Here is a 27,437-nt window from a genome sequence, read left to right on the forward strand (position 1 = left end):
CGCTCCTTCCTGCTACCTTCTGCTTTCCTCCCCTTCGGGCTAACCCACCCCTTTTTCTAGAAGCTTCTTTCTTGGAACTGGCCCTCTCTCAGAAATTCCTTCGGAGTAACTCCTCCCTGTTCCCACCTCCGGACTGAGAACCTGATGCCTGATGTCTTCTGCTCTGAACCTGTCTCTAAAGAGGCACCAAGGACAGGGATGGAGTTGTGTAATGGGACACCTGGAGTCTGTTTAACATCTTTTAAAAATTCATGTCTTAATGAATGCGAGTCTCAGTGAGTACACGTACCTACACATGCAGAGGATGGATGCTAAAGGCCAAGGAGCCAAGGCACGCAGGCCAGGAGTTCGGCAGCAGGATGAACAACCAAAGTGCACATGCTGTGGCCCAAAGCCCCGGATTCGGATCTTCGGCATGAGAGCGCGGATGGAGCTGTGGGTGGTGCCAGAGGCCACGTTTCTCCGTGTGGCCTCGGGCAAGTCCTATTGCCAGCCTGCATCTCTTTGCTCTAAAACGAGACTAGTTATGACTGTCTTGTTCTATGGAAGTGATACTGAGGGAAGAACAAGTAGATATATATATATATGTATGTATATATAAGGGTGCAGTCTCAGTAGATGACAACTGATATTATTCATGATTCCTACCCGAATATTTTTGGCAGTTATATTGATTTCTGTAAAACCGGCACAAATATTTGCTTATCCTTGACTTCAAAGAAATGTAGCCAAGACAAATTAAGCAACACAAAAGAGGAAGTGAGAAATGGGAGGTTTGCTTGTTCTGTTTAAACAGAAGATGCTTGGTATTCACGTGTTTAAAAGAATGATCTGAAGATTCTAGATTTTTTTTTTCCTGTTTTAGATTTTTTTTTTTAATTTATTCATTGGAGACACAGAGAGAGAGGCAGAGACACAGGCAGAGGGAAACGCAGGCTCCCTGTAGGGTGTCTGATGTGGGACTCGACTCCAGGACTCTGGGATCATGCCCTGGGCCGAAGGCAGACGCTCAACCACTGAGCCACCCGGGCGTCCCAAATTCTAGAATTCTTAGTTTTATGCTCTCTACTCTAATAGTAAGCAGCCTGTGTATCAGTCTTTATACCCTTAATTTAGATATTATTACTAGTGAAATAACAATATCCAGTCCAGATATTAAAAACTTTTGTGCCCCTAAAGCACAGGGAGACAAAATTCTCCCCCTGGTTATCTTGTCTATGAATTGAGGCGGCTGGGGCTCTGATATTCAAACATGGGCATATGCTGCCGTCTAGTGACGACCTGAAGAAAAGCAGAAATGCACCAAGTCTGCATTTTAGGGGAGGAAAATGAAGGTAAAGCACCTGGAAGCCACGCCTGTAATAATGGCCCCATTCTCTAAACCAAGATTTCAAAAAGACAACAAAAAGCCAAGAACGGTATACCGAATTCAGAAGTGTTCCCAAACTAACTCCTGAATGATTGCAAGATATCCTTGATAGAAAAGCAAACAGAAAAAAAAAAGTACATAAAAATATGTATAATATCACATACGATACATGCTCGTGGACATAGTCTGCATTTTATATATATGCACATGCACATAGACGTGGCTACTTGAGCGAGCTGTCCAATCCTACCGTAAACCAAATATACTTGACATGATTTTTTTTTAAAGATTTTATTTATTTATTCATGATAGACACACACAGAGAGAGAGAGAGAGAGCCAGAGGCACAGGCAGAGGGAGAAGCAGGCTCCATATGCAGGGAGCCTGACGTGGGACTCGATCCCGGGACTCCAGGATCAGGCCCTGGGCCGAAGGCAGGCGCTAAACCGCTGAGCCACCCAAGGATCCCCCTTGGCATGATTTATTAATGTCAGATATCAATATGTGTTCTGGCACATGTAGCAAGCTTGTCACACGCGGACCTCTGCCCCCTTGACGGCGGGTCTGTGTGCAGCCTTCCCTGCGGCTCAGGGTGCTCTACCTCCTGTGGCATAACTCACACGTGGACTTGTAAGCACTGAGCAAGCTACGTCTCCCCGCTCGTCAGGGCCATCCACGCTTTGTGACAAGGAGGTCCACAGAAACCCAGATGGTCTCAGGGAAAGCGATGTCTTACTGGTCCTGAAGACCCCGAGGAAACACATCCATTCTCCCCGGCGCCCCTCTGTCCCTTGCAACATCCTGGGGCTTCCAGAGTGGCCCGGAACCCCCAGAAAGACTAACCGGCTATTTTAGGTGTTTGTATTCATCTTAGACGGGACTCCCATCACAGTGCTCTTCCCGGGGGTCATCTGTTTTTAACCGGCCCCATCCATCTGGGCGAGCTGACCTTCCCACCCAGGAAGCCAGTGTAATCCACAAGCATCCAGTATTTATTGAGCATAAATAGCATGTGCCAGCTGACACCCTAGAAAATAATCCTTGCCCTTGACAAGCTCGCAGAGCAAACAGAGACGCCAGGCATCTGAAGAAATGCCAACAGAGAGGCGCAGAGCATCTGTAAAAGGTGGTCCGGGACCCTGTGCCTGGGAAGGGGGCTGGTATCTCTGGAAGATGCCCCCCCCCCCGCAGATATTGCTATTCCTTATTTGTGTCTCCTTGGGGGCCCAGTAGCATGATGGTGTGACTCTTCCCCACTTTGTCTCTGCCTTGGTGAAAGGCTTTCTAACACCTGGTACTGGCGACGCATCACCGCCTGGGAGAGAGGCCGTGACGGTCTCTCTTCTTCCATAGCTAAAGCCAGGAAATTCCGTCGCTCACTGAGCGTACCAGTTACCTGTTGCCGTGTAACAAATTATCCTGCAAAGTTAGTGGTTTAAAACAGCGCAGGTTGGTTGCCTCGCGGGGTCTGTGGGCAGGACTTGGCGAGGCCGTGCTGGGCCCCCCGCTTCAGGCTACAATCCATGGCCTCCACGCTCACCCCGTGGTTGCTGGCTGCCTCGGGTGTCCGTGCCTCTGTAGCAGAACAGCACAGACTGCGTGGCTCGTAAACAACAGTGGCTTATTTCTTAGCGTCTCGGAGGATGGAAGTCTCAGATCCAGGTGTCCACAGACTTGGGGTTTGGTTAGTCTGCTTCCCGGCTCGCTGGCAGCCGTCTTCTCTCTGTGTCCTCACATGCAGAGGGGTGAGGGAGCTCTCTGGGGTGCCTCTTCCATTCAGGAGTGCCCCTCCCTCAGGACCCAATCACCCGGGGATCCCTGGGTGGCTCAGCAGTTTAGCGCCTGCCTTTGGCCCAGGGTGCGATCCTGGGGTCCCGGGCTCGAGTCCCACGTCGGGCTCCCGACATGGAGCCTGCTTCTCCCTCTGCCTGTGTCTCTCCCTCTCTCTCTCTATGGCTATCATGAATAAATTTTTTTTAAAAAATCAAAAAAAAAAAAAAAAGGACCTAATCACCCCCCAGAGGCCTCACGTCCTAACACGGTCGCACTGGGCGTTCAACATATGCAGGGGGCAGACAGTGGATCAGAGCAGCAGAATTCAGCTCCTCGCTGGCTCTTGCACCCAGAGGCTCAGTCCAGTTCCGGGCTGACCAGAGGCGGCCTTCGTTCCTGCTATGACGACCTAACAGCTTGCCTCCTCAAAGCCAGCAAGAAAATCTGCTAGGAGTAGGTCTTTGGTAACCTGATCATGGGAGGGACGTCTCATTACCTTTCCCATATTTTATTGGTGGAAAGTAAATTACTAGGCCCAGCTCACAATCCAGATGCAAGGGTATGAACGCTGGGAGGTGTGAGCCGTTGGGCGGTTTCAGGAAGCTGCCTCCCGTGCACAGGGACACCGGGCTGGGCTGACCTGGTCCTGCCCCTGAAAACCTCTGAAGTCTGTTAGACACACAGAGACGCAAACACAACCGGGGTCCCTGGGCTACACCGAGGGGCGCGGGCGGGCAGGAAGCGGGGCCGGGGCACTTCTGCAGCTTGGCCAGCCTTGCCCCGGGAGGCCTCCTGGAGGGCCCGCGGCCCAGGTGAGGCGTGTCTGTATAGACGGAGCCTGAGCCGGGGTCCCTGGAAGGAAGAGGGCAGGCAGTGGACGTGAGGCAGCTTCAGAGGCATCCTGCCCTGCGCGGGCTGTGGGTGGCAGGGCGAAGGAGCAGAGTGGTGCCAGCAGGCTCCGCCAACCGACTTTGGGTCTCCGTCCTCCCGGGAGGCTCTGGACTCGCGGGAAAGGCTCATCTGCTCTTCATCCTCTTAGTTCTCAAACTTGCTCAGCCCCGGGCCCTGCCATCAGGCTTCTCCCCAGCACCCCCGGTGGGACACCACCCCCCACCCCAAGCCAGTCCATGGACCTGCCTGCTGTCCCTTCCTGCTTTTTGCCACTCATTCCATATTAGCGCAGCAACCAGGACGTTAGAAATCCAGCAGCGTTTCTGCTGGGTGAGGCCAAGGATGGAGGGAGAAGGAGCGAGACAAGCAGGAAGAGCCCCAGCCCCGGGGAACCCCGGCGTCCCAGATCCTCCCTGAGGCTCCCAGGGCTCTCACCCAGGCCGCTGGCTCCCAAGCTGTGCTCGGAGCCTGTCGCCGAGGAGCAGGAAGTGGGCATCGGGGCCGCCGCTGGGCCAGGCCCCCCGCCGCGTCTGCCTCCCGGGCCTCCCCCACAGCAAACTCCGGCGGGCCTCCCTGCTGGGCTGAGCAGAGGCCAGAGCCTCGCGGAGGGGCCGGGGCCGAGGGGCCGGGCGCGGGGTGCACGTCGGGCCGGGGCCCTCGGGAGACCGAGAAGAGGAGGGGTATGCTCCACTCCACCTTCTGGAAAAGTCACTTTGTCAGCGGTGAGGAAAGTGCCCGAGGGACGCGGGCTGCAGGCTAGGCCCGTGCGGGGAGGACAACCTGGAGGAGCCTGAGCGGGGAGCCGGCTGGGCCTTGGTCACGGGTGGGGCAGAGGAGGCTGCGGGACGCAGGATCTGGCAACTGCCCGGCCGCGACCCTGTCCCGAGGGCCCTATGCCTGGTGGGCCTGCGGGCCGTGCCCTCCACACGCCCCCCACGCACCAGGGCTGTGAGGAGCCCCCTCCTGTGGCAGAGAAAGGCCTTTCTCCTTTGGGGCTGAGAGAAAGGGGGAGTGTCTTGCTGTTGTTCTGAAACAGGACAGGGGCGCCCGGGGGCTCAGGGGGGTAGGCGGCTGCCTCAGCTCAGGTCATGACCCCGGGGCCCTGGGACTGAGCCCCGCATCATCGGGCTCCCTGCTCAGGGGGGAGCCTGCTTCTCCCCCAGCTCCGCTAATGGGCTCTCGCTCTCTTTCACTCGCTCTCAAATAAAAAAAAAAAAAAATGACAGAATGAGGAAGGGAGGCTCCCCACGTTGTCCACCCATCGCGCCCACGATTGTTGTTCTGTTCCATTCTTTGTGAGAAAGCATTTCTTCCCTGTGCCCCCCTCTGTCTTGACCATGAACTCTCTGTGTCCACGTTAAGGTGGCCCTAAGGTACCCCTGTCCCCCTGGGGAGCCCCCGCTCCTCTCACACCTGTCCACCTAGGACCTGCAGGCCAGAGGGCCGGCTCTCCGGTCAGTGCTGACAGCAGAGCCCAGGAAGGCCCCCCGCTCCCCACAGGGAGCCACTGCTCAGCCACAAGGGGGGCAAAGCAAAGCAGAAGCGGGGTGAGCAGCTCGGGGTGACAGGAGGAGGCCTGGGTGGCCACCCCACCCTGGAAGCACGGGGGTTCGTGTCAGCGGGAGGCCCCAGTCCCCGGGCTGGCACAGTTCTGGGGCTTGTAACAGCTTTACCGAGCTCTGATTCGCATACGGTCTAATACACGCATTTTAAATCTACGATCCAGTCATCTTTATAGTGTAATCGCCACCATAGATCCAGCTCCAGGACATTCCCACTCAGAAAGCTCCGTCCTGGCCATCTGCATCTGCATCTGACCCCGTTCGCAGCCCCCGGCCATCACGGTCTCTGTAGATTTGCTAACCCCCTGCTTTTCCAAAATTTTATTTGAATAGTCACACAGGGACACCTGGGTGGCTCAGCGGTGGAGCGTCTGCCTTCCACCCAGGGTGTGACCCTGGAGTCCCAGGATCGAGTCCCACGTTGGGCTCCCCACGCGGAGCCGGCTTCTCCCTCTGCCCGTGTCTCTGCCTCTCTCTGTGCCTTTCATGAATAAATACATAAAATTCTTTAAAAAAAAGAAAATAGAGTCACACAGTCACGTAGTGTCATATCTTAAACTGCCCCACGTCCCGGCCTGTGTCAGCACTCCACTCTCTTCCGACTGCAGAATGCTGTCCCATTGGACGTGATGTGCCATGTTTGCTGTATCCATCACCAGGTGACGGGCTTCGAGGTCCTTTCGGAGGTTTGGCTGTTAGGAATAATGCTGCAGCGAACACTGGCTTCTGAGTCTTCATGGGGCCTGTGTCTCCTGTGTCTCCAAGAGTGGAGTCGCTGGGTCACACACAAGTTTGCATGTCACTACTTCAGAAACTGCCAGGCTTTTCCACGGCCGCTCCCACTTTTCCTTCCCAGCTGCGGTGGTTGTGGGTGGTGTTCTCAGCTCAGCCTCACCAACAGCTGCCACTCTCTACCTTTTTTATAAAAGATTTATTTATTTATCTATTTGAGAGCAAGAGCATACAAGCAGGGGGAGCGGCAGAGGGAGAGGGAGAAGCAGGCTCCCCGCTGAGCAGGGAGCACGATGTGGGGCTCGGTCCCGGGGCCCCAGGATCATGACCTGAGCCGAAGACAAAGCCCAGGCTCCCGGTCACTCTGTGCCTTTTTGACTGTTGCTGTCCGAGCGCGTGTGAGGCAGCACCTTACTGCGGCTGGGGCATGCATCTCTCCGATGGCCAGTGTCACTACTGTACATCTGCTTGGCTGCTTTGAATGTTCTGCAGTTTGTACTGTGTCTTTGAAGTAATGTCTACTCAGATGTCTGGCTCATATTTTAAATTGCTTGTCTTCTTACTAAGTGTTCTTTATATACTCTGGATACAAGTCCTTTATCAGATGTGCTCAGTATCCATGTTCTCCCAATCTGTGGCTTCGCTTTTCATTTTCTTGAGAAATTAAAAAAAAAAAAAAGTTCTGCCCTTCACAAGGGGCGAGGAAGTCCTAGTGATCATCTTCTCTTCTAGATCCTGCTTTTAGTGTCACATGTAGGAAATCTTTGCCTCACCTAAGATCACAACAATTTCCCCTTATGTTTTCTTCTTAAAAGCGTTACAGGTTCAGCACTTACGTTTTGAGTCCGTAATCCATTCTCGGTTCACTTTCCTGTGTGATGTTACCCAACTTTGTTCTTTTAAATGTTGCATTTCATTTCTCTCTCGGAACTTTGGAACTCTGGTAGGTTCCCTCAAATGGCAGAGGAGTGGCGATACGCAGCACCTGCCTCAGGCTCGCACTTCGTACTTCCTGAACTCAGTGTGCTGTGACTTTCGGTCACCAGGCACAGCTTCTGGCATAACAGCTCTCAGACACAGGGCAGCTTGCTTTCAGGAAAGACACGGGGCACAGCAATAAACAGGAACTCACAGTGAGAAACACGGTTGTGTTTTAAAGTATCTTCCAGCCTCTCTAGTCATGGCCAGAGAAAAATCTGTTAGTGCTGGTATGTCCATAAGACCCTCTATGACCCCTGTTAACCCACCCCCACCGCCCCGCTAACCCGTTTCTAAGCGGAGAGCGAACCTTGGGAGATAGCATAATTTAATAATACTTTGTCGTTGCCTGTCTACGGCAAGTACTGCTGCTTTTCCAGTCACAGCAGTATTATAAAATTGCCCTTCTAAAATAAAGTAAAAAAAAAATTCTGAGCTGGGGAGAAAAAGTGCTAATCAGAGGTGGTACAAAGACGCCCAAGGTGAGGGTGGTCTGGGGGCATCCCACATGCGGATGCACTGGGGTGATGCCTGGGATCCTGCTCAAGCGTGTCCCTACCCCGGAGTCACCGTGGCCCCCCGCGGCGCCCGGGCTCTGACAGCAGACGCTAACCATGTGCGCTCGTGCTCTCCCGCAGGTGCGGCGGGCTGGGGCTGGTGCTGGCCAGCGCGGGCTTCGGCATGCTGACGGCGCCCATCATCGACCTGCACAACCAGAAAGGCTACTTCCTGCACCACATCATCTTCGCCTGCTGCACGCTCATCTGCATCATCTGCATCCTCCTGCTGCCCGAGAGCAGGAACCAGAACCTGCCCGAGAACATCTCCAACGGGGAGCACTACACTCGGCAGCCGCTCCTGTCGCACAAGAAGGGGGAGCAGCCCCTCCTGCTCACCAACGCCGAGCTCAAGGACTACTCCGGCCTCCACGACGCGGCCACCGCAGGGGATGGGCTGCCCGAGAATGCCACGGTCAACGGCATGAAGTCCATGTAGCTCTGGGCACAGGCGTCCCCGAAGGGGGTACTGTGGGCCGCCCGGCCTGGGGCTTTGGAGGCTGCTTGGGCGCAGGCCTACAGACCAGGTACCGGACGTGGGGCTGGGGGGCGGGGGGCAGGAGAACCCAGTTCTCTGCTGCTGCAGCCCTGCGGATGCCAAGACTGTCAGCGGTGTGGGGAAATTCTCTTTCCAAAACTCTGAGGATCGTGTGTTGTGTTGGGGAAGCCAATTCTTGGAAGATAACCCTTCAGACTTTCTTTTCTGCCATGAGATGTTTGTATTTATTTTGGTCATTTTTACGAGAAGCACTTTATTCCTTTTCCTCTAACTGATCTCGAAACAGAACCACCTCCTTCGGAAGCGGGTCGCGGCTGAGAGGAGGACGCTGTGGGGCGGCGGCGGCCCTGAAGATCATGGCCACGGAGGTGGCACCGCGCAGGGACGGGGCCCTGCTCTGGGCCCCACCTGCCAGCGGCGCTCAGACCTGTCCCCGTGACCGCCTTGCAGACAGAGTGAAATGTAAAGGATTAGGTTTTTGCGAGGGAGTCTGTGTCTGGTTTTTAAAGGGGTTTCTGTGTGCGTGTCTGTGAGGGGAGCGCTTGTGCTCCGCGCTGGGGGAAAGCAGCTCCCAAATACCATTAAAACCAGCTCCATCTTCTCCTTCGAGAGCATCCATTCGTACTTGAGGCTGGAAGCTCCTGGGGGAACCGCCAAAACCTTCCACCGAAGTCCTGAGTGGCCAGTGGTCCCGTTTGGCGAGCTGCCCGGAGCAGGGGCGAGCAGGCTGGAGCCCAGCCCCTGCCCTGCCTCGGCTCCTGCAGGGTCACACCCTCACCGTGGGCCGCTGTGCCACCGAAAGCCCTTGGGACCCAGCCGACCGGCCCGTGGGGTCCCCAGGTGCCCAGCCTGGATGACCGTTCCCTGCTGACTTGGCCCAACGGCAGTGCCTGGGGGAGCCGCACCCCCCCTCCCCGCCACCTCCGGCCGCACAGGGGCCCCTGGGCCAGGAGTGGGGCTCTGGGGCATGTCCCCCTGGGCCCTGGACCCCAGACTCTGCAAGCACCAGGACTGGGGCTCTTGGGTGAGACCCCCAGGACCCCGGCCTCTGCAAGCATCAGAACCTGGGCTCTTGGGCGAGCCCCCCCGGCCTCTGCAAGCACCAGGATGGGGCTCTCGGGTGAGACCCTCGGCCTCTGCAAGCACCAGGACCCAGGCTCTCAGGCGAGCCCCCCCCCCCACCTCTGCAAGCACCAGGACGGGGCTCTCAGGTGAGACCCCTGGCCTCTGCAAGCACCAGGACGGGGCTCTTGGGTGAGCCCCCACCCACCTCTGCAAGCACCAGGACCTGGGCTCTCGGACGAGCACCCCCCAACCTCTGCAAGCACCAGGACTCGGGCTCTCAGGCGAGCCCCCCCCACCTCTGCAGCACGACGGGCTCTCAGGCGACCCTGGCCTCTGCAAGCACCAGGACTCGGGCCCTCGGGCGAGTCCCCCCCGCCTCTGCAAGCACCAGGACTCGGACTCTCAGGCCAGCCCCCCCAACCTCTGCAAGCACCAGGACCCGGGCTCTCTGGCGAGCCCCCCCCCCCCCCGCACCCCGCCTCCGCAAGCACCAGGAGCGGTTGCGAGACAGCAATAAGTCACCCACGTTTCGCAGCCGCCGCCCGCCCGGGAGCCCGGGGCTCTCCCCGCGCCCCTCCCGGCCCCCCACGCCGTCGCGGGGACCGCCCGGGAGGCCTCCTCGGGGCCCCGCGCCACCAGCCAACGAGCTCCGAGCTCCGAGCTCCGAGGTGCGGGCGGGCGGACAGCCTGGTTTCTTTCTCGAATCGCCCCCCGTCCCCCCCCCCCCCGCGCTTTGCGACGCGCCTTCGCCGCGAGCCACGTTCCTCCAGGGCCACCGCGGCCTCGAGCCGGGAGAGCGGGAGCCGCTGGGCGGGGCGGGGAGATGCGCGGGGCCGTGACCCCCCCCGCGGCGGCCGGTGCGCGCGCCAGGCACGAGGGGCGACCCAGGCCGAAGGAAGGCCGACCCGCCGGGACCCCCCTGCGTCTGTGCCGACCTCGCCGGAGGCCTTTACCCCGTGCGGACCCCCGGCGGCGGGGCGGGACAGACGGACAGAGGGACAGACGGACGGGCTCGCGTAAGGCAAGCCGGCTCCGAGGAGGAAGGCGCAAGGCCCGGGGGCTCTGGCCGGTGTCCGGGACAGCACAGCCCCAGCGGCGCAGCGGACCCTTCCGTGGCCGGGCCCGGAGAGAAGCGAGCGCAGGCCTGGCCCCCGGGACCGCGCCCTGCCCCGCCCCGCCCCGCCCCGCCCCTGCCTAGCCCTCCCTCCCCAGCCCCGCCCCAGCCCGCCCCTTCCCCGCCCCGGCCCCCTGCCTAGCCCTGCCTCGCCCCGCCCTGCTCCCCGACTCAGCCCTGCCCCGCCCTGCCCCACCCCGCCCCGCCCCGCCCCGCCCTGCGTGGGAGGCGGCCTCGGCCTCCAGCGCCCTGGCCCGGCCGCAGCGCGCGGACTCCCGGGTCCCGCCTGCCCCGCGGCCTGGGAGCACACACTTCTCAGGCACCTGCTCTCCCAAGTCCGCCTTCCCTGCCGCACGCCCCAACCCCCCATCCCGCCGCCCGGGGAGACGCCCCAAGACGTGCCCAGCAGCCCCCTCGGCCACCCCCCTATCCCGCTGGCCTACCAGGGAGCTGCGAGCCCCTTCCAACAACAGTTATGCACAAATGGGAACACCTGAGACAGGGCTGGACAACTCTTCGTTTATTTTTTGTCCTTTTCCAGAAGTCGGCAGTTCAGGCCGCATCCCCTGAGCGTCCGCGCCCGAGACCCTGGGAAGGTTTTCAGGGCTGTTTTCTGGAACCGTAGACGCCCTCGCAAGCAGCGGGGAGGGAGGGGCTGGTAAGTTGGTTTGGCCACAGAACAGAAAAAAAGAGAGCAAAACTCCACCTCGTAAAGGAAGTCATTGCACTCAAACGATATTACCGCTTCCTAGAGCCAAACAAGAAATGACTGAAGTGCCATTAAATGACCCGTGTGACCATCGCATCGCCAGCCCCTCGGTGGCGCGCGGTGCCCGCTCGTGCTGGGGGAGCCCACGCTTCAACTCTTAAAGAACACCTCACGTTAATGTATTGTGTGTTTTGGAAAAGCAGTACAGTGTGTTATGTCTCGTGGGGGACACCTCCCTCCCTCTGTCCTTTCTGCAAACCCCAACACTGGAGGTCTCTGTGTACGAACCGTGTTACTGTACGCGTCGACCGGGATGACTCTGGAGGTGCTCGTTCACAGCACAAGCCTCAGCTGAGTTCTGAGCTGTCGTTCAAAGCTAAACGTCTGCATGATGTCACATCTGTTGTACCTTTGGGGGGAAATTTGTATGTAAATGTACAGAAATAAAAGATGTTGCCCCATTAACAAATTTCCACTGGAATGTCTTCCCTACCTCATCTGATGGTATCCACTGAAGGGCATTTCACGACCATTGACTACAAGTAATAAAAACTCTACCTGTCGATGCGGCTCTCGCTGTCCGTACTTCAGCGCCTGGGTAAAGCGAGTCTGCTCTCACCCCGCGGGGGTGGCAGGGCTCTAGGCCTCCAGGCAGGCAGAGGCAGAGAGTGGATCGAACAGACTGTCCACTCAGTGATGCTCTCAGACCCCCCGAGGGGTGCGGGCCGGCGGCCAACTGCAGTGCTTTCCGCGTGTGTACTGGTGTCCTGCTGACCCATGGCCCAGCGGTTCCGAGAGCTCAACTGATGACGCTCCTACACTGTGACTCTGTGAGGAAGTTCTGATAACCCCAAACTCTCTTCTTTAATGTAGTATTTTTTAACAAGAAAACACTATTTCTTTAATAAAGTATTTATACCAAACTCTTCTCTCCATAGCCCTGGTTTTGTGTCACTTGCTCTTCTTAGAGAGGCACCCACCACGCTTCCACGCTGATTGTGGTGGCCGCGGCCTTGGAGGTTGGCACAGGAAGTCTGCAAGGGAGGCAAGTTCTTGAACCCCAGGCCTGATCCTCTCTGTCTTGGCCAGGGCTTAGCCACCCCTGGTTGCCACTCCACTGCATGAAACATGTTACAGGGCCGTGGACCATCCGCCTCTGGCAACAAAAGGGGTCCAGGTGGACCCTGAGGACTGGAAGGTTCTTTGCCAGTGGTCCCCAACCTCACCTGTACGGAGCAGCACACAGAGAGCTTTTCGCATCCGCCAAACCCTGGGTCCCGGGGCCTCTATGCCTCTGGGGAAGGGCCAGGCCTGGGCCGTGGGGGAGGGCCACCCGCGGGGATTCGGGTGTGAAGCTGCAGTTAGGAGCCCCTGGCCCACGAAATACTGGCTTTTGGAAAAGGGTGTGAACGGAAACGTGCAGCACGTGGAACTAGAGAGATTGGAATCCACTGCAAGTGGCAGGCGGGAAGAGGCTAAGCGTTAAAGTAACCAAAGCAGGTGCTTGGGACTTGGGGGAAAAGACAGACAATGGGAACGGGAAGAGCAAGAAGGAGTTAAATAAAGCATCTGGATCCATAAAAACAAAGTAGGTAAATACGGTCACTGACCGAATTACCATGACGCTTACGTGATCTGCAGAGTGTGTGTGTTTAGTCCTAACAATCAATAACCCAGCCAGGTAGAGATTAATCCCGATTTGCGGGTGAGGAAACCGGGCTCAGCGAACTTACAGACTTCATCGAGTCCGTAAATCCAGCGAGCGGTGTGGAGCAGGAGTCGAACCCAGGCCCGAGGGAGAACACGGCGGGAACAGCCGAGCCAGGGAAGGGCTCAGCTGGAGCGGGACGGAAGGAGATAACCCAGCACGTGTTTTATAAAGACTTGTTGCCTGAATTCTAATTGGGAGCGGCCACGGCAGGTCCTGAGGATTTACTTCCTCCCGTCAGATCAAGGAAGCCTCCTCTGAGCCCCTGCCCCTCTCCCTGAGGGGCCCTTTCGCTCCTCCCCTCCCCCAGGCCAACCAACCGTGGCCTCAGGCCCACGCTCTGCTGAGCGGAAGAGGCGAAGTCAGTAAGACGAAGCTTAGAGACAGAACGTAAACACACTAACCAGTGGCAGGGAAACGCCACCCGTTTATTTAAACGTGTATCGTACAAAAGTTACAAATCCTCACTGCGGCCACTCTGCGTTCTAGAACTTCTCCGGAAAAGCGTCCATTTCTTCCTTGATCCTGTTTTCTACCAGTAATGCGAAGTTACTGTCCGTGTTTTGAAGGTTATAGCTGACAAACACCTGTTTGTTGGTCTTCCGGGCTAAAAAGAGAAGACACATCAGCGCCGTGACCGAAAGGCCCGGAGGCCGTGGGTGCCTCTGCGGAGCGCACGGGGGAGACCAGTGGGGTCGTGGGAGAGAACAGGGCGCTCCGGGCAGGCCCCCCCACTCCACGACACTGGTTCTGCCACCGGGGCCCCTGGCAGGCCCCGCACCTTCACAGGCCCCACCCGGACCACCCGAGCCAGACCTGCGGGGTGGGGGTGGCGGGGGAGCTACAGTCACAAGCCCGCCCGGGGGATCCAAGCACTAATGGTCAAATGTTACCATTCTACCTAAAAAGCTGGGTTTTTTTTTTTTTCCTTTTTTAAAATATTTAGGTAAAGTATAAGTTCTCCTTCGTACCCCTCTCTGCGACCGCTCACCACCCTCTCTGCCGACCGCACTCCCTTCCCGGAGATGATCCTACAACACTTACCAACATCTACATTTCAATGACACACAAACCCACACAGATGTGTATGTCTGTGCACACACACAAGTGTACGACTTTCAATGACACTGGAGACACGCGTGAGCCCCTTCCCGCACAACCCGTAACAGCTGAAACAGACGCTGCAGCACCGACCACATGAGTGCTGGGGCCTCCCCCCACACAGGGCAAGTGCAAACTCCGACTCCCCACGGGCCCCCTGCCCCAGCCCACACACATCAGAGGACCGTGCCAGCCCTGCCATGCGGAGAGGACAGGGGAGGTGGCACCCATCACGCTACAGCCCGCCTGGCCTCCTGCTGTTCAGTGTCAGGAAATTCCTCGTCCCCCAGCGGGGGCCACTCTGACTCCCATGTACTTGCAAGACAGGGCCCTACAGGGAGCGCAACTGTGCCCGGCTGCACCGGCCGCACCGTCCACCCACAGACCCAGCTCTGCCCTCTGGTGTGTGGAGAAAGGGCGTCCCCGTGCACCCAAAGCCCTCCAATGCTGCCGGGGTTACTCTGAACCCACTAGATGGTCTCTGTCCCTACTTCCTTCCATCCTCCATAGACCATCCTGTCTCGGGACTCCGCTCTCTTCCCGTTACCCCTCTAGGCAAGTCATGCATTTCCAGCTGCAGGGTCAAGACCTAAGCTCGAGAGGACCAGCACAGGACAGGGTGGCGCTGGGCGGCCCCTCCACCATCCCAGCACCCGCGCATTACCAGTCCCTTGGTGCTGCCAGCAGCTACATCACACCGCTGACTTTTCCACCTTTTCTGTGTGCCCGTCCTTGCTGGGCAATGGCTAAGGGCGGCTGGGTTTGGTTGATACAGGCAGGAGGCGACCCTCCGCTAATCTCTGAGTTTAATAAGCTGGTGAAGACGTATTTGTCTATGTTCTGTTTCAATTTATACAGATTATGATAAACTGATGTAAACCACACAAGAAGAAACATTAATTTAAAAAAACATCCTTTGCACAAAACTAAACACACACACACACACACACACACACACACACACAAACTAGTGTGTTGCACGCAAAGTGCTACTCGGCTTCCATCGCTAGGACTCCCCTGAGCCCATCTGATTGGTGGCACAACGAACAAGCTCCCACCAACCTTCTCTAGCGGGAGCCGTCCCCCCAGTTCCCCGGCTCTATAAACGCGAGCACGCCCACGGCTCCCCCGGGCCAGGCAGGGCAGGGCGCAGGGAGGAGCAAAGGGGCATCTTGTCTTCCACTCACTTTCACGTGGTTCAGAACAAATCAACAGTATCAGCGCAGGGAGTGGTAACAACCGGGAATGCAGCTGAAGGCAAAGGCAGGAATTCCTGTATCTGTGCCACAAGTTTCCTTTAAATCTAAAATTACTTCCTAGGAAGAGGTTACCAAGTACCTATTAGGGGGGTAACTAGTGCACACTAGAGACCAGCCAGGTTTCTCTCACCGGAGGTTAGGTTCCTGCGCCGCCGCGGCCACCCGCGTGGTCTCTGCCCTGCTCATGCCCAGGGCTCAGGGTGACACGTCCAGGGCACCGGCCCTCACCCTGCCCACCACGCCCCATCCCCGCTCCACCTGTGGCCGTGTTCCCGTGGGTGCTCCCCGGAGTCACTGGCACACAAACATCCACCTGGCCAGGATCAGGTTGACAGAACCGACCGGCACGCGCACGTGCAGGGAGCCAGCAGGGACCCCCGGTGAGTACGGAGACCCAGGGGGAGGCCCAGGCTGTCCTGCTGTCCCGAGTGTCCGGGCGCCCCGTGGCACTGGCGGAGGGCAGGACACACCACATCCGTCCCTGGACTACCCAGGTGGTTACAGACAGTATGTGTGTGAGCCACGTCCTTCCTCACAGTGCTGCTCACCACCGTCCACACCGCACTCACGTCAGGCCAGTCTCCTCTCCCGCAAGCTCTGAACGACACCACATGGAGAGCAGAGGACAGTCCCTCCTGCACGGTACAGGCACCCTGCTCCACGGGCTTCCCCGATCATGCAGAGGTGACCCAGAGCCACCGCCCGATGGGCACCGTGGGCATCACTCACTCTCCTCCCATGCGGAGTCACCTTTGTCACTTACCGACCTGGACAGCAGCCAAGGAATGACACGGGAGTCCCCTGGAACATGCCGGCCCTGACACAGTGCTCAGGGACGTGGGCACGGATAAGCCCTCCTTAGAGGAGGCCCAACATACAGAGGTCTGCGCTCCTCTCTCAGGAGAAGGATTCTCTCCTTCCGAAGTGACCAGCCTCATGGTTCCATCGAACAGTAAGGTCCCTCCCCATCGGGCTGCGTCTGCAGCACCGACCATGGGTACATACCTAAGCGCTGCGCAAGGCCAGTGGAGGTCGTGTCAGAAGTGTCTCCGAGGAGGGAGGTAGACACGGGGATGGAATCCTAAAGGGAAAACAGAGAACACAATGCTGCTTCGCCATCAGCCAAGCATCTGCGGCTTCTGATTCTTCATGAGGGTGGGCAAGCGGCAGGTTCCGGGAGGTCAGACACATTCACCACGAGAAGGTCTGGCACCTGTGTCAACAGCCAGGTGGGCTGACCCTCTACCGCAGGAGAACAGACAGCCGGGACAGATGAAGACGGTCACTGAAGCGGGCATCACAGTGCTGACAGTAAGTTGGAAGGTTTGTTTTACATAAAAGGCTTCTTTGAGTGTTGGAAACTCCAAAGCAATGCTGTAGGGCAACATTACGACTAAGATGGGAGCAAACAAGATCATTAAGGGCACAGCCTGAAGAGAGCTCATCACAGAGTCTGGGTGCCAGGTGCCTCCAGGTCCCTCTGGCCGCCAAGTTAGCCATCAGCTGAGAAGGCAGGGTGCCTATCTCCTTGTCTCCCCTGAAGGTGTCTGGGCTCTTCAAGGTCAACAAGGGCCCTAGGACTCCGCAAAAGGGCATCAGCCATCAGTGTCCAAATAATGAAAATAGAAAGCTCAGAGTATGTCAGACCAATCCTCATTTCAGGTAAGAAGCAGTAAAACTAAAGAAATAAATGTGGCCCTTCTGAAATATAGAACTCTAACCTCCAATTACTATGGAAGTAATCCCCCTTACCATTAAAATTCCTAGCTTAAAAGAAAAAAACTAACTTATAGTCAAAATTACCTTTATCAAAATACTAGTCTTCTAAAAGAAACAGCCTCAGCAAAGACTTTTTTTTTTTTTTTTTTTTGCCTTTTTCTCTCCTTTTTAATTTTTAGTTAACACACAGTGCAATACGGGTTTCAGGAACAGAATTTGGTGACTCATCACTTACATGCAACACCCAGTTGCTCATCACATGCACCCTCCTTAATCCCCATCCCCCCACCCACCTCCCTCCATCAACCCTGTTTGTTCTCTATCTTTAAGACTCTTTCATGGTTTGTTTCCTCCCCTTCTTTTCCCCACTTCCCATAATGTATGTTCCTCTGTTTTCTTTCATATATTCCACCTATAAGTAAGATCATATGGCATTTGCCTTTCTCTGACTTATTTCACTTAGCATAATACACTCTAGCTCAATCCATGTCGTTGCAAATGGTAAGATTTCATTCTTTTTGATGGCTGAGTAATATTCCATTGTATACATACCACATCTTCTTTATGTGGTCATCTGTTGACGGACATTTGGGCTCTCTCTATAGTTTGGCTGTTGATGATGCTGCTGTGAACATCGGGGTGCATGTATCACTTCAGATCAGTATTTTTGTATCCTTTGGGTAAATACCTAGTATTGCAATCGCTGGCTCTGAGGGTATTTTGAACTTCTTGGGGAACCCCCACACTGTTTTCCACACTGGCTGCACCAGTTTGCATTCCCACCAACAGGGTAAGAGGGTTCCCCCTTCTCTGCATCCTCACCAACATGTAGCATTTCCTGTGTTGTTATCTTTAGCCATTCTGACTGACGTGAGGCGGTATCTCATCATGGTTTTGATTTGTATTTCCCTGATGATGAGTAATGCTGAGCATTCTTTCACGGGTCTGTTGGCCTTCTGGATATCTTCTTTGGTAAAATGTCTGTTCATGTCTTCTGCCCATTAACTGGATTATTTGTTTTTTAGGTGTTGAGTTTAATAAGTTCTTTCTAGAATTTGGATACTAACCCTTTATCGGATGTGTCATCTGCAAATACCTTGTCCCATTCCACAGGCTGCCTTTTAGTTTTGTTGACTGTTTCCTTCACTGTGTAAAAGCTTTTTATCTTGAAGAGGTCCCAATAGTTCATTTTTGCTTGTTTCACTGGCCTCCAGCAATGTGTCTACTAAAAAGTTGCTGCGGCCAAGGTCAAAGAGGTTACTGCCTGTGTTCTCCTCTAGGATGTTGATGGTTGCCTGTCTCACATTTAGGTCTTTCATCCATTTTGACATTATGTGTCTGGTTTAAGAAAGTGGTCCAGCTTCATTCTTCTGCAGATGGCTGTCCAGTTTCCCAACACTATTTCTTGAAGAGACTATCTTTTTCCCATTGGATATTCTTTCCTGCTTTGTTAAAGATTACTTGACCATAGAGTTGTGGGTCCATTTCTGGGTTCTCTATTCTGTTCTATTGATCAGTGTGTCTGTTTTTCTACCAGTACCGTGTTGTCTTAATGATTATAGCTTTGTAATAGATCTTGAAACCCAGAATTGTGATCCTTCCAGTTGTTTTTTTCAGGATTCCTTTTGCTATTTGGGGTCTTTTGTACTTCCATACAAATTTTAGTATCACGTGTTCTAGCTCTGTGAATAATACTTGTCATATTTTGACACAGACTACATAAAATGTGTAGACTGCTTTGGGTGGTATAGACTTTTTAACAATGTTTTGTTCTTCCAATCCATGAGCATGGAATGCTTTTCCATTTCTTTGTCTCCTCTTTCAATTTCTTTCATAAGTGTTCTACAGTTTCCACAGTACAGATCTTTTACCTCTTAAGTTAGGTTTATTCCTAGGCATCTTATTGTTTTTGATGCATTTGCAAATGGGATAACATCTTTTATTTCTTTTGCTGCTGTTTCAACGTTGGTATATAGAAATGCAACAGATTTCTCCACACTGATTTTATATCCTGCAACTTTGCTGAATTCACACATCACTTCTAGCAATTTTTTGATGGAATTGTTTGCATCTTCTAGAGTATCATGCTCTCTGCAAATAGTGACAGTTTAACTTCTTCCTTGCCGATCTGGATACCTTTATTTTTGTTGTCTGATTGCTGAGGCTAAAACTTCCAGTACTATATTAAATAGTAATGGTGAGAGTGGACTGGCTGCTCCTTTTCTAGCTCCTTTAGGTATAAGGTTAAGTTTTGTATTTGAGACTTTTGTTGTTTCTTGAAGTAGGCCTTGCTGTATCCCAAAGGTTTGTGACCACTGTGCATTCATTTCCATTTGCTTCCTCATATATTTTTTTAACTTCTTCTTTAATTTCCTGGTTGACCCATTCATTCTTTAGTAGGCTATTCTTTAACCTCCATGTATTTGGCCTTTCCAAATTTTTTCTTGTGGTTGACTTCAAGTTTCAGAGTTGTGGTCTGAAAACACACATGGTATGATCTCGATCTTTTTGTACTTGTTGAGGGTTGTTTCTGACCCGGTATGTGATCTATTCTGGAGAATGTTCCATTTTTACTATGAATCCTATTATGCATGCTAATCATAAAAAGATGTTAGATCAAGAGTTTGATAGTGCACTTGAAAACATGTATTCTGCTGCTTTACGATGAAATGTTCTGAATATATCTGGTAAGTCCATCCGGCCCAGTGTATCATTCAAAGCCACTACTTCCTTGTTGACTTTCTGCCTAGGGGCTCTGTCCATTGCTGTGAGTGGGATGTTAAAGTCCCCTACTATTATTGTACTATTATTAAAGACTTTATTATTAATTGATTTACATATTTGGGCGCTCCCAAGATGGGGGTATAAATACTTACAATTATTAGGTCTTCTTGATGGACAGACCCCTTAATTATGATATAATGCCCTTCTTTTATCTCTAATTACAGTCTTTGTTTTAAAATCTAGTTTTTCTGATATTAAGTATGGCTACCCTGGCTTTCTTTTGATATCCATTAGCATGATAGATGGTTCTCCATCCCCTCACTTTTTATCGGAGCTGTCTTTAGGTCTAAAATGAGTGTCTTCTAGTCAACATATGGATGGGGATCTTGTTTTTTTAATCCATTCTGATACCCTGTATCTTTTGATTGGAGCATTTAGTCCATTTACATTCAGAGTGATTCCTGAAAGACATTAATTTACTGCCATTGCCTTACTTGTAAAGTTGGTGTTCCTGGTGAGGTTCTCTGTCCTTACTAGTCTTTGTTGCTTTTGATTTTTTTTTTTCTCCACTTGAAGAGTCTCCCTTAAAATTTCATGCAGGGCTGGTTTAGTGGGCATGAACTCTTTAGTTTTTGTTTGGGACTCTTTATCTCTCCTCCTGTTCTGAATGACTGCCTTGCTGGATAAAAAATTCTTGGCCGCATAGTTTTCCCATTCAATACGTTGAATATAACCTGCCACTACCTTCCGGCCTGCCAAGTTTCTGTGGAGAGATCTGCTGCGAACCTCATCTGTCTTCCTTTGCAGGTTAAGGACTTTTTTTCCCTTGTTGCTTTCAGGATTCTTTCCTTATCTGTGTATTTTCTGAATTTGACTGATATCCCTTGGCAATGGTCAGCTTTTGCTGAATTTACTGGCAGTTCTTTGTGCTTCTTGGATTTTGATGTCTGTGTCCTTCCCCAGATTAGGAAAGTTTTTAGCTATAATTTATTCAAATAAACCTTCTGACTCTTTCTCTTCATCTTCTGGGACTCCTATGATATGAATGTTATTATATTTTAATAAGTCGCTGAGTTCCCTACGTCTACCTTCATGATCCATTACCTTTTTTCCCTCTTCTTTTCAACTTCATTATTTTCCATAATTTTATCTTCTATATCACTGATTCACTCCTCTGATTTGTCCATCCTCATTTTTATGGCTTCCACTTGGGATTGCATCTCGGTTATAGCATTTTTAGTTTCACCCTGACTAAATTTTAGTTCTTTTATCTCTGTAGTAAGGGATTCTCTAGTGTCTTCTATGCTTTTTTCAAGCCCCACTAGTCTCCTTATCATTGTTTGAAATTCTAGTTCAGGGACAGCTAGGTGGCTCAGTCGGTTAACCATCTGCCTTTGGCTCAGGTCATGATCTCATGGTCCTGGGATCAAGCCCTACGTTGGGCTCCCTGCTCAGTGGGAAGTTTACATTTTCTTCTCCCTCTGCCCCTCTGCCCACCACTCCCTCCCCAGCTCGTGCACTTGCTCCTTCTCTCTTTCTCTCCCAAATATATAAATAAAATTTTTTAGAAATAAATAAGTATATTCTAGTTCAGAGATCTTACTTTTAACGGTATTGATTAAGTCCCTGGCCATGAGTTCTACTTCTTGTTCTTTCTTTCAGGGTGAATTTCTGTATCTCATCATTTTGTCCAGAAAAGAAGACAGAAAACAAACAAAAAACACTCAAAAAAAAAGAAAAGAGGAAGTACCAAAAAACACACAAAAAAAACTAGATCCTGGTGTGTTTTGGTCTGCTTATTAAAGGAAAATTTAAAAAATAGGGACTCCTGGGTGGCTCAGCGGTTGAGCGTCTGCTTTTGGCTCAGGGCATGATTCTGGGGTCGCAGGATCACGTCTCACATTGGGCTCCCTGCATGAAGCCTGTTTCTACCTCTGCCTGTGTCTCTGCTTCTCTCTTTCTGTGTCTTTCAAGAACAAATAAAATCTTTAAAAATAAATAAATACAATGAAAATAAACCAAAAAATAAAAAAATATGTAAAATACATAAAATTCTAAAATATTAATTAAAAAAGGAATTGATAAAAGAGAATGAATAATAATAAATAAAGAATACAAACAAAAAGGAAGCCAGATCCTATTTCCCCTAGAGCTGAAACTTTGTAGCACTCTATGATTAGTAGACTTGGTGCCAGCCAGTTGTGTGTGCTGGTCTTCTATGCATAGGGGCCTGTTGCGCTGATTCGCAGGTGGACTGGCCATAGTGGAAACAGGCCTCCTGGACAACAGGGAGCATGGCTTGTTGTAAGCGACCGGCCTCCACTAGGTGGTGCTGTTTTGTTTCCTGAAGGCCTTGGGTGCCCATGGACAGGATACGGACAGGATACGGCCACCACAGGCTCTCCAGCCCTGGAGTGGAAAGTTCACTCCCCCCAACTCTTCACTGAGCCCTCATGGAAGAGCAATCAATCACCCCTCCAGTTCCCAGTTTCCATCAGAAACTGATGTTCCTGAGTTTTTTTTTATCTCAGGCACATGACTACAAATTTTAGGGACTCCCACAGCATGGACCCATATTGTTCCTCCGGGAGAGGGTCTCTCTGCACTTCTGCCATTTTCTGTCCATCCCAGGAAAGCAGTCTCACCACCACACAGCAGTTCACAGTTACAGCAAGTCAGAGCAGAAAGCCAGCACCAAGACCCACTGCTCTCAGCCAGCATCCCCACTCCTATGCCTGGGAACAGCCCAGCACCTTGGTGCCACCCATTCTTCCTGCGACCCAGGGAATCCTTAGACCACCCTGTCACTCCTGGCACTCTGCCCTGCTTCACCACCTAAGCTCCTTCAAGCCAGGCACAACCCCCACGGCAGTAGACTGCTACAAGTTCAGATTTTGCACTCCATTGCTCAAATACTTTGTGGCAGCCTCCATAAGCAGGCTCCCTCCCCACCTCTGTACCCACAGCTTTATCTCCCCTAAGTCAACTCTACATACCTCCCACCATCCAAAAGGTGGTCACTTTTCTACTGGTAGACTTGCAGTTTTTGTTCTCTGAGACCTATTATTGATTGTTTTAGTGTTCAGAATGATTTGATCACTAACTGTGTTCAAGGGATGAGACAAGCTTAGGGTCCCCCTACTCCTCCACCATCTTAACTCCTCCCCCGCCACAGGGCAAGATTTTTGGAGGAACTAGCCTGTGCAACCAGAGGCTCTGGGGTGGGCACCCATCCCCCCACATTGTCCAGGTAGAGACAAGTAAACTGAATAAACACCTACTATGTGCCAGATACTGTGAGCAGGGCACAGATCAGAGACTGCTCCTTGTCTCCTAGGGGTTCAAAGTCACTTCAAAAGGAGAAAGAACTTGTTGAGGTCTATAAGAGATGATCAAAAAACACAGGATAAGATTGAAAGCATTTACTGCAAGCTTTTTTGTTGAAAAGATAACAAAAACGTGAACTCAATTAATGAATTTGCTGTTTACAAGTTTCGAGTTCAATATTCAGCTGTATGCTAACAGTATTTACAGTTAAACTTTTAGAAACAGAAAATCTACCTTAAGGTGATCATTTCCCAACAAAAGCAAAACTAAAAACCACATAGTGTTACCCTACTCAGTACTTTATTATTTTCAAAATCATACTATGCCCAGCTGGTCTCCCAGGCACATACATGCTCAGATAGTTTTACTATGGCTGGAGCACCACTGTCTGCTCAAAGTGTGCTCACCACATCCTAAATCATCTGAGCAGATAGGGCCCCAATGTCCCTTCTTCCCAGGTCCCGGGCCTCCACCATGTTGAGGGACTCTATATCTTCCTTGTTCTACCGCCTCTCAGTGCCGTAAATAGACCACTCGATGCAAGGCAGGCTAGGTGGAAGAGCAGCAGAGTAGTATGGTTTTGTTCTACATGGTCTTACATGTGGGGATCGAGGGGGAAGGGAAGAGGAGGAGGAGGAAACGTCACCGACCCTTTGGTCTCACCCTCCATGCATGGTCCAAAACCCTTTTTCTAAGAAGGGCCAGAGGATAAATCACTTAGTTTTTATTTTAACTGTTCGACTCTGCCATCAATATACAAAAGCTGCAACAGATATTATGGAATAGATGGGCAGAACTATGTTCCAAAAACCTGGTTATAAAAGTAGAAGGCAGGCCATCCCCTAAGCAATGGTTTGCCAAGCCCTATTCCACAGGAATCTTGTGCTTCCTGCCTTAAGTTATGATTTATACCTCTTCTCTTCAGCTGGAGAGTAGGTGCTCTGCCCCAGAAGACAACATACAAGTACACAACGAGGCCAATGAGTAGGACTGAAGTTCTGACAGGTCTGGTAATGGAGACTGGCCCCTTTTCCTTTTCCTACCTGATCTTGGTTTAGTGTGACCTTCCAGTTGAGAAAATAAACCCTAGTAGGAGCTATAACTCCCAAATGGTCAGATTGCTAAAGTGTGCCAAAGCAGCTCACAGGAAGAATCTTGAAATTGATTCAAGAAAGCAATGCCTGGTCTTACCAATGAGCAGTCCTGGGCCCCATGTGACCCAAAGCCTTACCCACTATCTATCACTACAGTCTAAGGACTAGAAAAGAGAGATGGTGAGGTGGCTCCAGGGCACCACAACCTCCAAACACACAACCCCACCCATCACCCCATGCCCCTGCAGGCCCTTTACCTCTCCTCCAATGAAAGAAGGAACTGCCAGCTGCCCAAAGGCCCAGCTGCCGGTACCCACTAGAGAAGAAATAAAAGAAAACCTGCCCAGGAAAAAGAACAGCAAGAAGGACAAAGGCAGAAGACGGATATTGTATGAAGCTATCCCGAAGTCCCATTCAGAGGCTATCTCCTTCCCGAAACTTTGCCCAGGTCCTGCCTGATGGCTCACTCCTCTGATTTCCCACCACCCCAAGGCCCCTCAGAGATTACAATCCCTACTGCCTACCAGGATGCAGGTTACTGGTAGCCTTCCCTAGCAAACCTGGAGTTCCCCCGAGGGGGCCTCATTCATTCCTTCAAAAAACAATTTAATGAGTGGCTTGTCAAGTATTCAGGTTACAAAGACCATAAAAAGACAAACCTCACCACCACCACTATGGATACTGATGACAATCTGCAGAGGGAGCAATACCTGGGGACAAGCCCATGCACTAGAGTAGCCAAGAGGCCTGTGAGTGGGCCAGGAGGACGGGAGCAGGGGAGCCCCGCCAGGTAACAGAGCCTAAGGGTTACTGTCAAGTCTCTGAACTGTGCTCTGAGTGTACCTCCTGAAAGGCCTGGAGCCAGGGAATGACAATATCTGATTGCTGTCTGCTGCCCTATAAATGGCCATAAGGCAGCACTGTGGGCTGAATCGTGTCCCCCAAAAAGACAAACGCACATCCTAACCCCTAGCACCTGTGAATGTGACTTTTTTAAATTGTAAATAGGGTCTCTGCAGATGTAATTAAGCTGTCATTGACGATGCCATCGTACTGGAATAGGGTAGACTCTCAATTTATTGTGACTGGTGTCTTTACATGAAAAGACACACAGAAAAGAAGGCCAGTGACACTGCAGAGTCTTGAGTGGTGAAGCTGCAAGCCAAGGAACGCCAAGGACTGCCAGCACCCCCAAAAGATGGGAGAGTCATGGGAAGAGTTCTCCCTCCGAGCCTCCCGAAGGACCAGCCCTGCCGACACCTCGATTTCAGACCTCTAGCCTTCGAACCCGCGAGAGGATCAATCTTGGTTGGTTTAAACCGCCCAGCTTGTGGCACTTGGCCGCAGCAGCTCTAAGAAATTAACAGGGGCAGCAAAGGGGGGATCAGGCCAGGAGCCAAGGGGATGCTGCAGGCTTGGCCCAGGGGGCAAGCCCAAAAGGAGGCGACGGGTGTGCAGAGATCCCTTTGAGGTCGTCACCTTGAACACTGGAAACCTAAGTAAGGTGGAAGGGCCCACAGTGACCTCCAGCCCCAAACAGGCCCCTGAGGTGACCCGCCTAAGCCCTAGCTAACCCATGGCTCACTCACACCCCAACACAGGTACCAGAGGAGGAGGAGAACGCCTTATGTTCCCATACCTCCTCCCCTGCCACCTTAACTACGGTTCCTCCAATGCCACCACTGCCTCCGGGGGGGACAGCCTCTCCCTTGTGGGGCGTCCAATAAACCTGTCTCCTTTGTTCTGCCGTGGCTGAACTCTTTCCCTGACCCTGCCTCCCGGCCTCCAGGCCTCTACCCTTTGGGGTCGCCCCGCGGGCTGGACCGACTCCCCCCCAGGTCTGATGGAAGGCAGGGCCCACAGATGCGGGGACACAGGCCACGCGGAGCATGGAAGAGAGAGTAGTCAAGGTTCAGGTGGGGCTTCCGCGACTCACACCGGCTGCCTGAGAAAGCTGCGGGCCGGGAAGGCGAGGCGATCCGGCCCCAGTGTGTCTAGTGGGAGGTGCCCACCGGGCTTCCAGGCCGGGACACAGGAGTCCACAATTGGGCAAAGAGGGCTGTCCTAGAAACATGCGAAATTCGGTGTGGTCCGTATAGAGGAGGCATGAAAACCAAGAGGTGGGTGCCATCGCCCAGGGCGAGAGTGTGACGGGCGAGCAGGGGTCCCACGATGAGGCCCTGAGCACCCCAACCAGAGAGGGGCGCCCGTGAAGGGGGGCAGGGGGGCAGGGGGGCAGGCGGCCGCCTGGGGCCTGACCTCACTCCGCCCTCGGGTGCTGCAGGCCCAGCCCGACCCGTTCCCGAAGGCATCACAGGAAGGGGTCCCAGGAGCCCCGAGGCCCCCTGGGCCAGAGACACCTGAGGGCAGCCCGCGGACCCAGGCGGCCGGCACCCCTGACACCCCACCTGCGCCGGCGCCGCGGCCACTCCCCCTCCTGGCCCGGCCCGGCCCGGCCCGGCCCCACCCCGGCCTGACCCGGGGGACCCCGCCTTCCACCAACCGCCGCCCCCCGCCGCGACCCCGCCCGGTCCCCAGGACCCCGCCCCCACCCTGACCTCTTCCGACCCCGCCCCCGCCCCCCCCGCCCGCACTCACGTAGCGGTTGCACATGGCCACGGCGAGGTTGCGCAGGTGCGGCGTGGCCCCCACCCACAGGAAGAGCGAGTCGGTCAGCCGCATGACGTGGAAGTGCACGAGCTGCTCCCACAGCCTCGCGCTGAAGTTGTGCAGGGAGACGTCCCCGCCCGCCGCGGCCCGCGGCCCCTCCATGCGCCCGGCCGCCCGCACCCCAGGCCGCGAGTCCTGCCGAGGCCCCGCCGAGGCCCCGCCCCGCCGCCGCCGCCCCGCCCCCGCCAGACGCGAGCAAGCGAGCGCCGAGAGGCCGAGCGCGCCTTCGCTTCCCCGGGGCTCCGGCGGGGCGGGGTCGGGAGGAGGAGGGGCGGGAGGGGCGGGGGCCGGGAGGAGGAGGGGCGGGGCTATGGGCGGGGCCTGGAGGAGGATGGGCGGTGTTGGGGCAGGGGCGGGGCCGGGAGGAGGATGGGCGGGAGGAGGGGGCGGGGCCGGGCCGGGAGGAGGGGCGGGGCCTGGAAGAGGGGGCGGGGCCGGGGAGGGACGTGGGCGGGAGGGGGCTGGGGCGGGGCCGGGAGGCGGAGGGGCGGGGCCAGGAGGCGGGAGGGGCGGGGCGGGGCCGGGAGGAGGGGCGGGGCCGGGAGGAGAATCGCCGCCCTCCCGCGCTGGGCTTTGCCGAGAACCT

The 27,437-nt window shown here is 53.8% G+C and overlaps 2 protein-coding genes across 2 annotated transcripts in view; one reads left to right on the top strand and one right to left on the bottom strand.

Annotated features, from left to right (window-relative positions):
- The window catches only part of SLC22A23 (solute carrier family 22 member 23), a 161,569-nt gene extending 152,599 nt beyond the window's left edge, over window positions 1-8,970 (top strand). Inside the window, exon 10 of the mRNA XM_055322295.1 lies at window positions 7,944-8,970. Within this exon, the coding sequence (XP_055178270.1) occupies window positions 7,944-8,301 (358 nt within the window). The 3' untranslated portion in view covers window positions 8,302-8,970. The remainder of the gene's footprint in view (window positions 1-7,943) is intronic.
- Window positions 8,971-13,348: 4,378 nt separating this feature from the next.
- PSMG4 (proteasome assembly chaperone 4) lies at window positions 13,349-26,999 on the bottom strand. Its single transcript, XM_055323312.1, has 3 exons — window positions 26,780-26,999; window positions 16,323-16,398; window positions 13,349-13,564 (listed from the first exon to the last, which is right to left on the bottom strand). The coding sequence occupies exons 1-3, from the start codon at window positions 26,951-26,953 to the stop codon at window positions 13,443-13,445; spliced, it is 372 nt and encodes a 123-aa protein (XP_055179287.1). The 5' UTR covers window positions 26,954-26,999; the 3' UTR covers window positions 13,349-13,442.
- Between the last annotated feature and the right edge of the window lie 438 nt (window positions 27,000-27,437).

Source organism: Nyctereutes procyonoides, unplaced genomic scaffold (assembly GCF_905146905.1).
Source record: "Nyctereutes procyonoides isolate TBG_1078 unplaced genomic scaffold, NYPRO_anot_genome, whole genome shotgun sequence".
In the NCBI taxonomy this organism is placed as follows: domain Eukaryota; kingdom Metazoa; phylum Chordata; class Mammalia; order Carnivora; family Canidae; genus Nyctereutes; species Nyctereutes procyonoides.

Bases quoted from the DNA above. Each gene is read 5' to 3' on its own strand.
- PSMG4 (XM_055323312.1), bottom strand. From the start codon at position 26,953: ATGGAGGGGCCGCGGGCCGCGGCGGGCGGGGACGTCTCCCTGCACAAC. The intron at 16,399-26,779 runs GTGAGTGCGGGC...TTTTCCCTTTAG, and splicing joins TGGCCATGTGCAACCGCTAC to GATTCCATCCCCGTGTCTAC. The intron at 13,565-16,322 runs GTATGTACCCAT...TTCTCTTTTTAG, and splicing joins TGGCCTTGCGCAGCGCTTAG to CCCGGAAGACCAACAAACAG.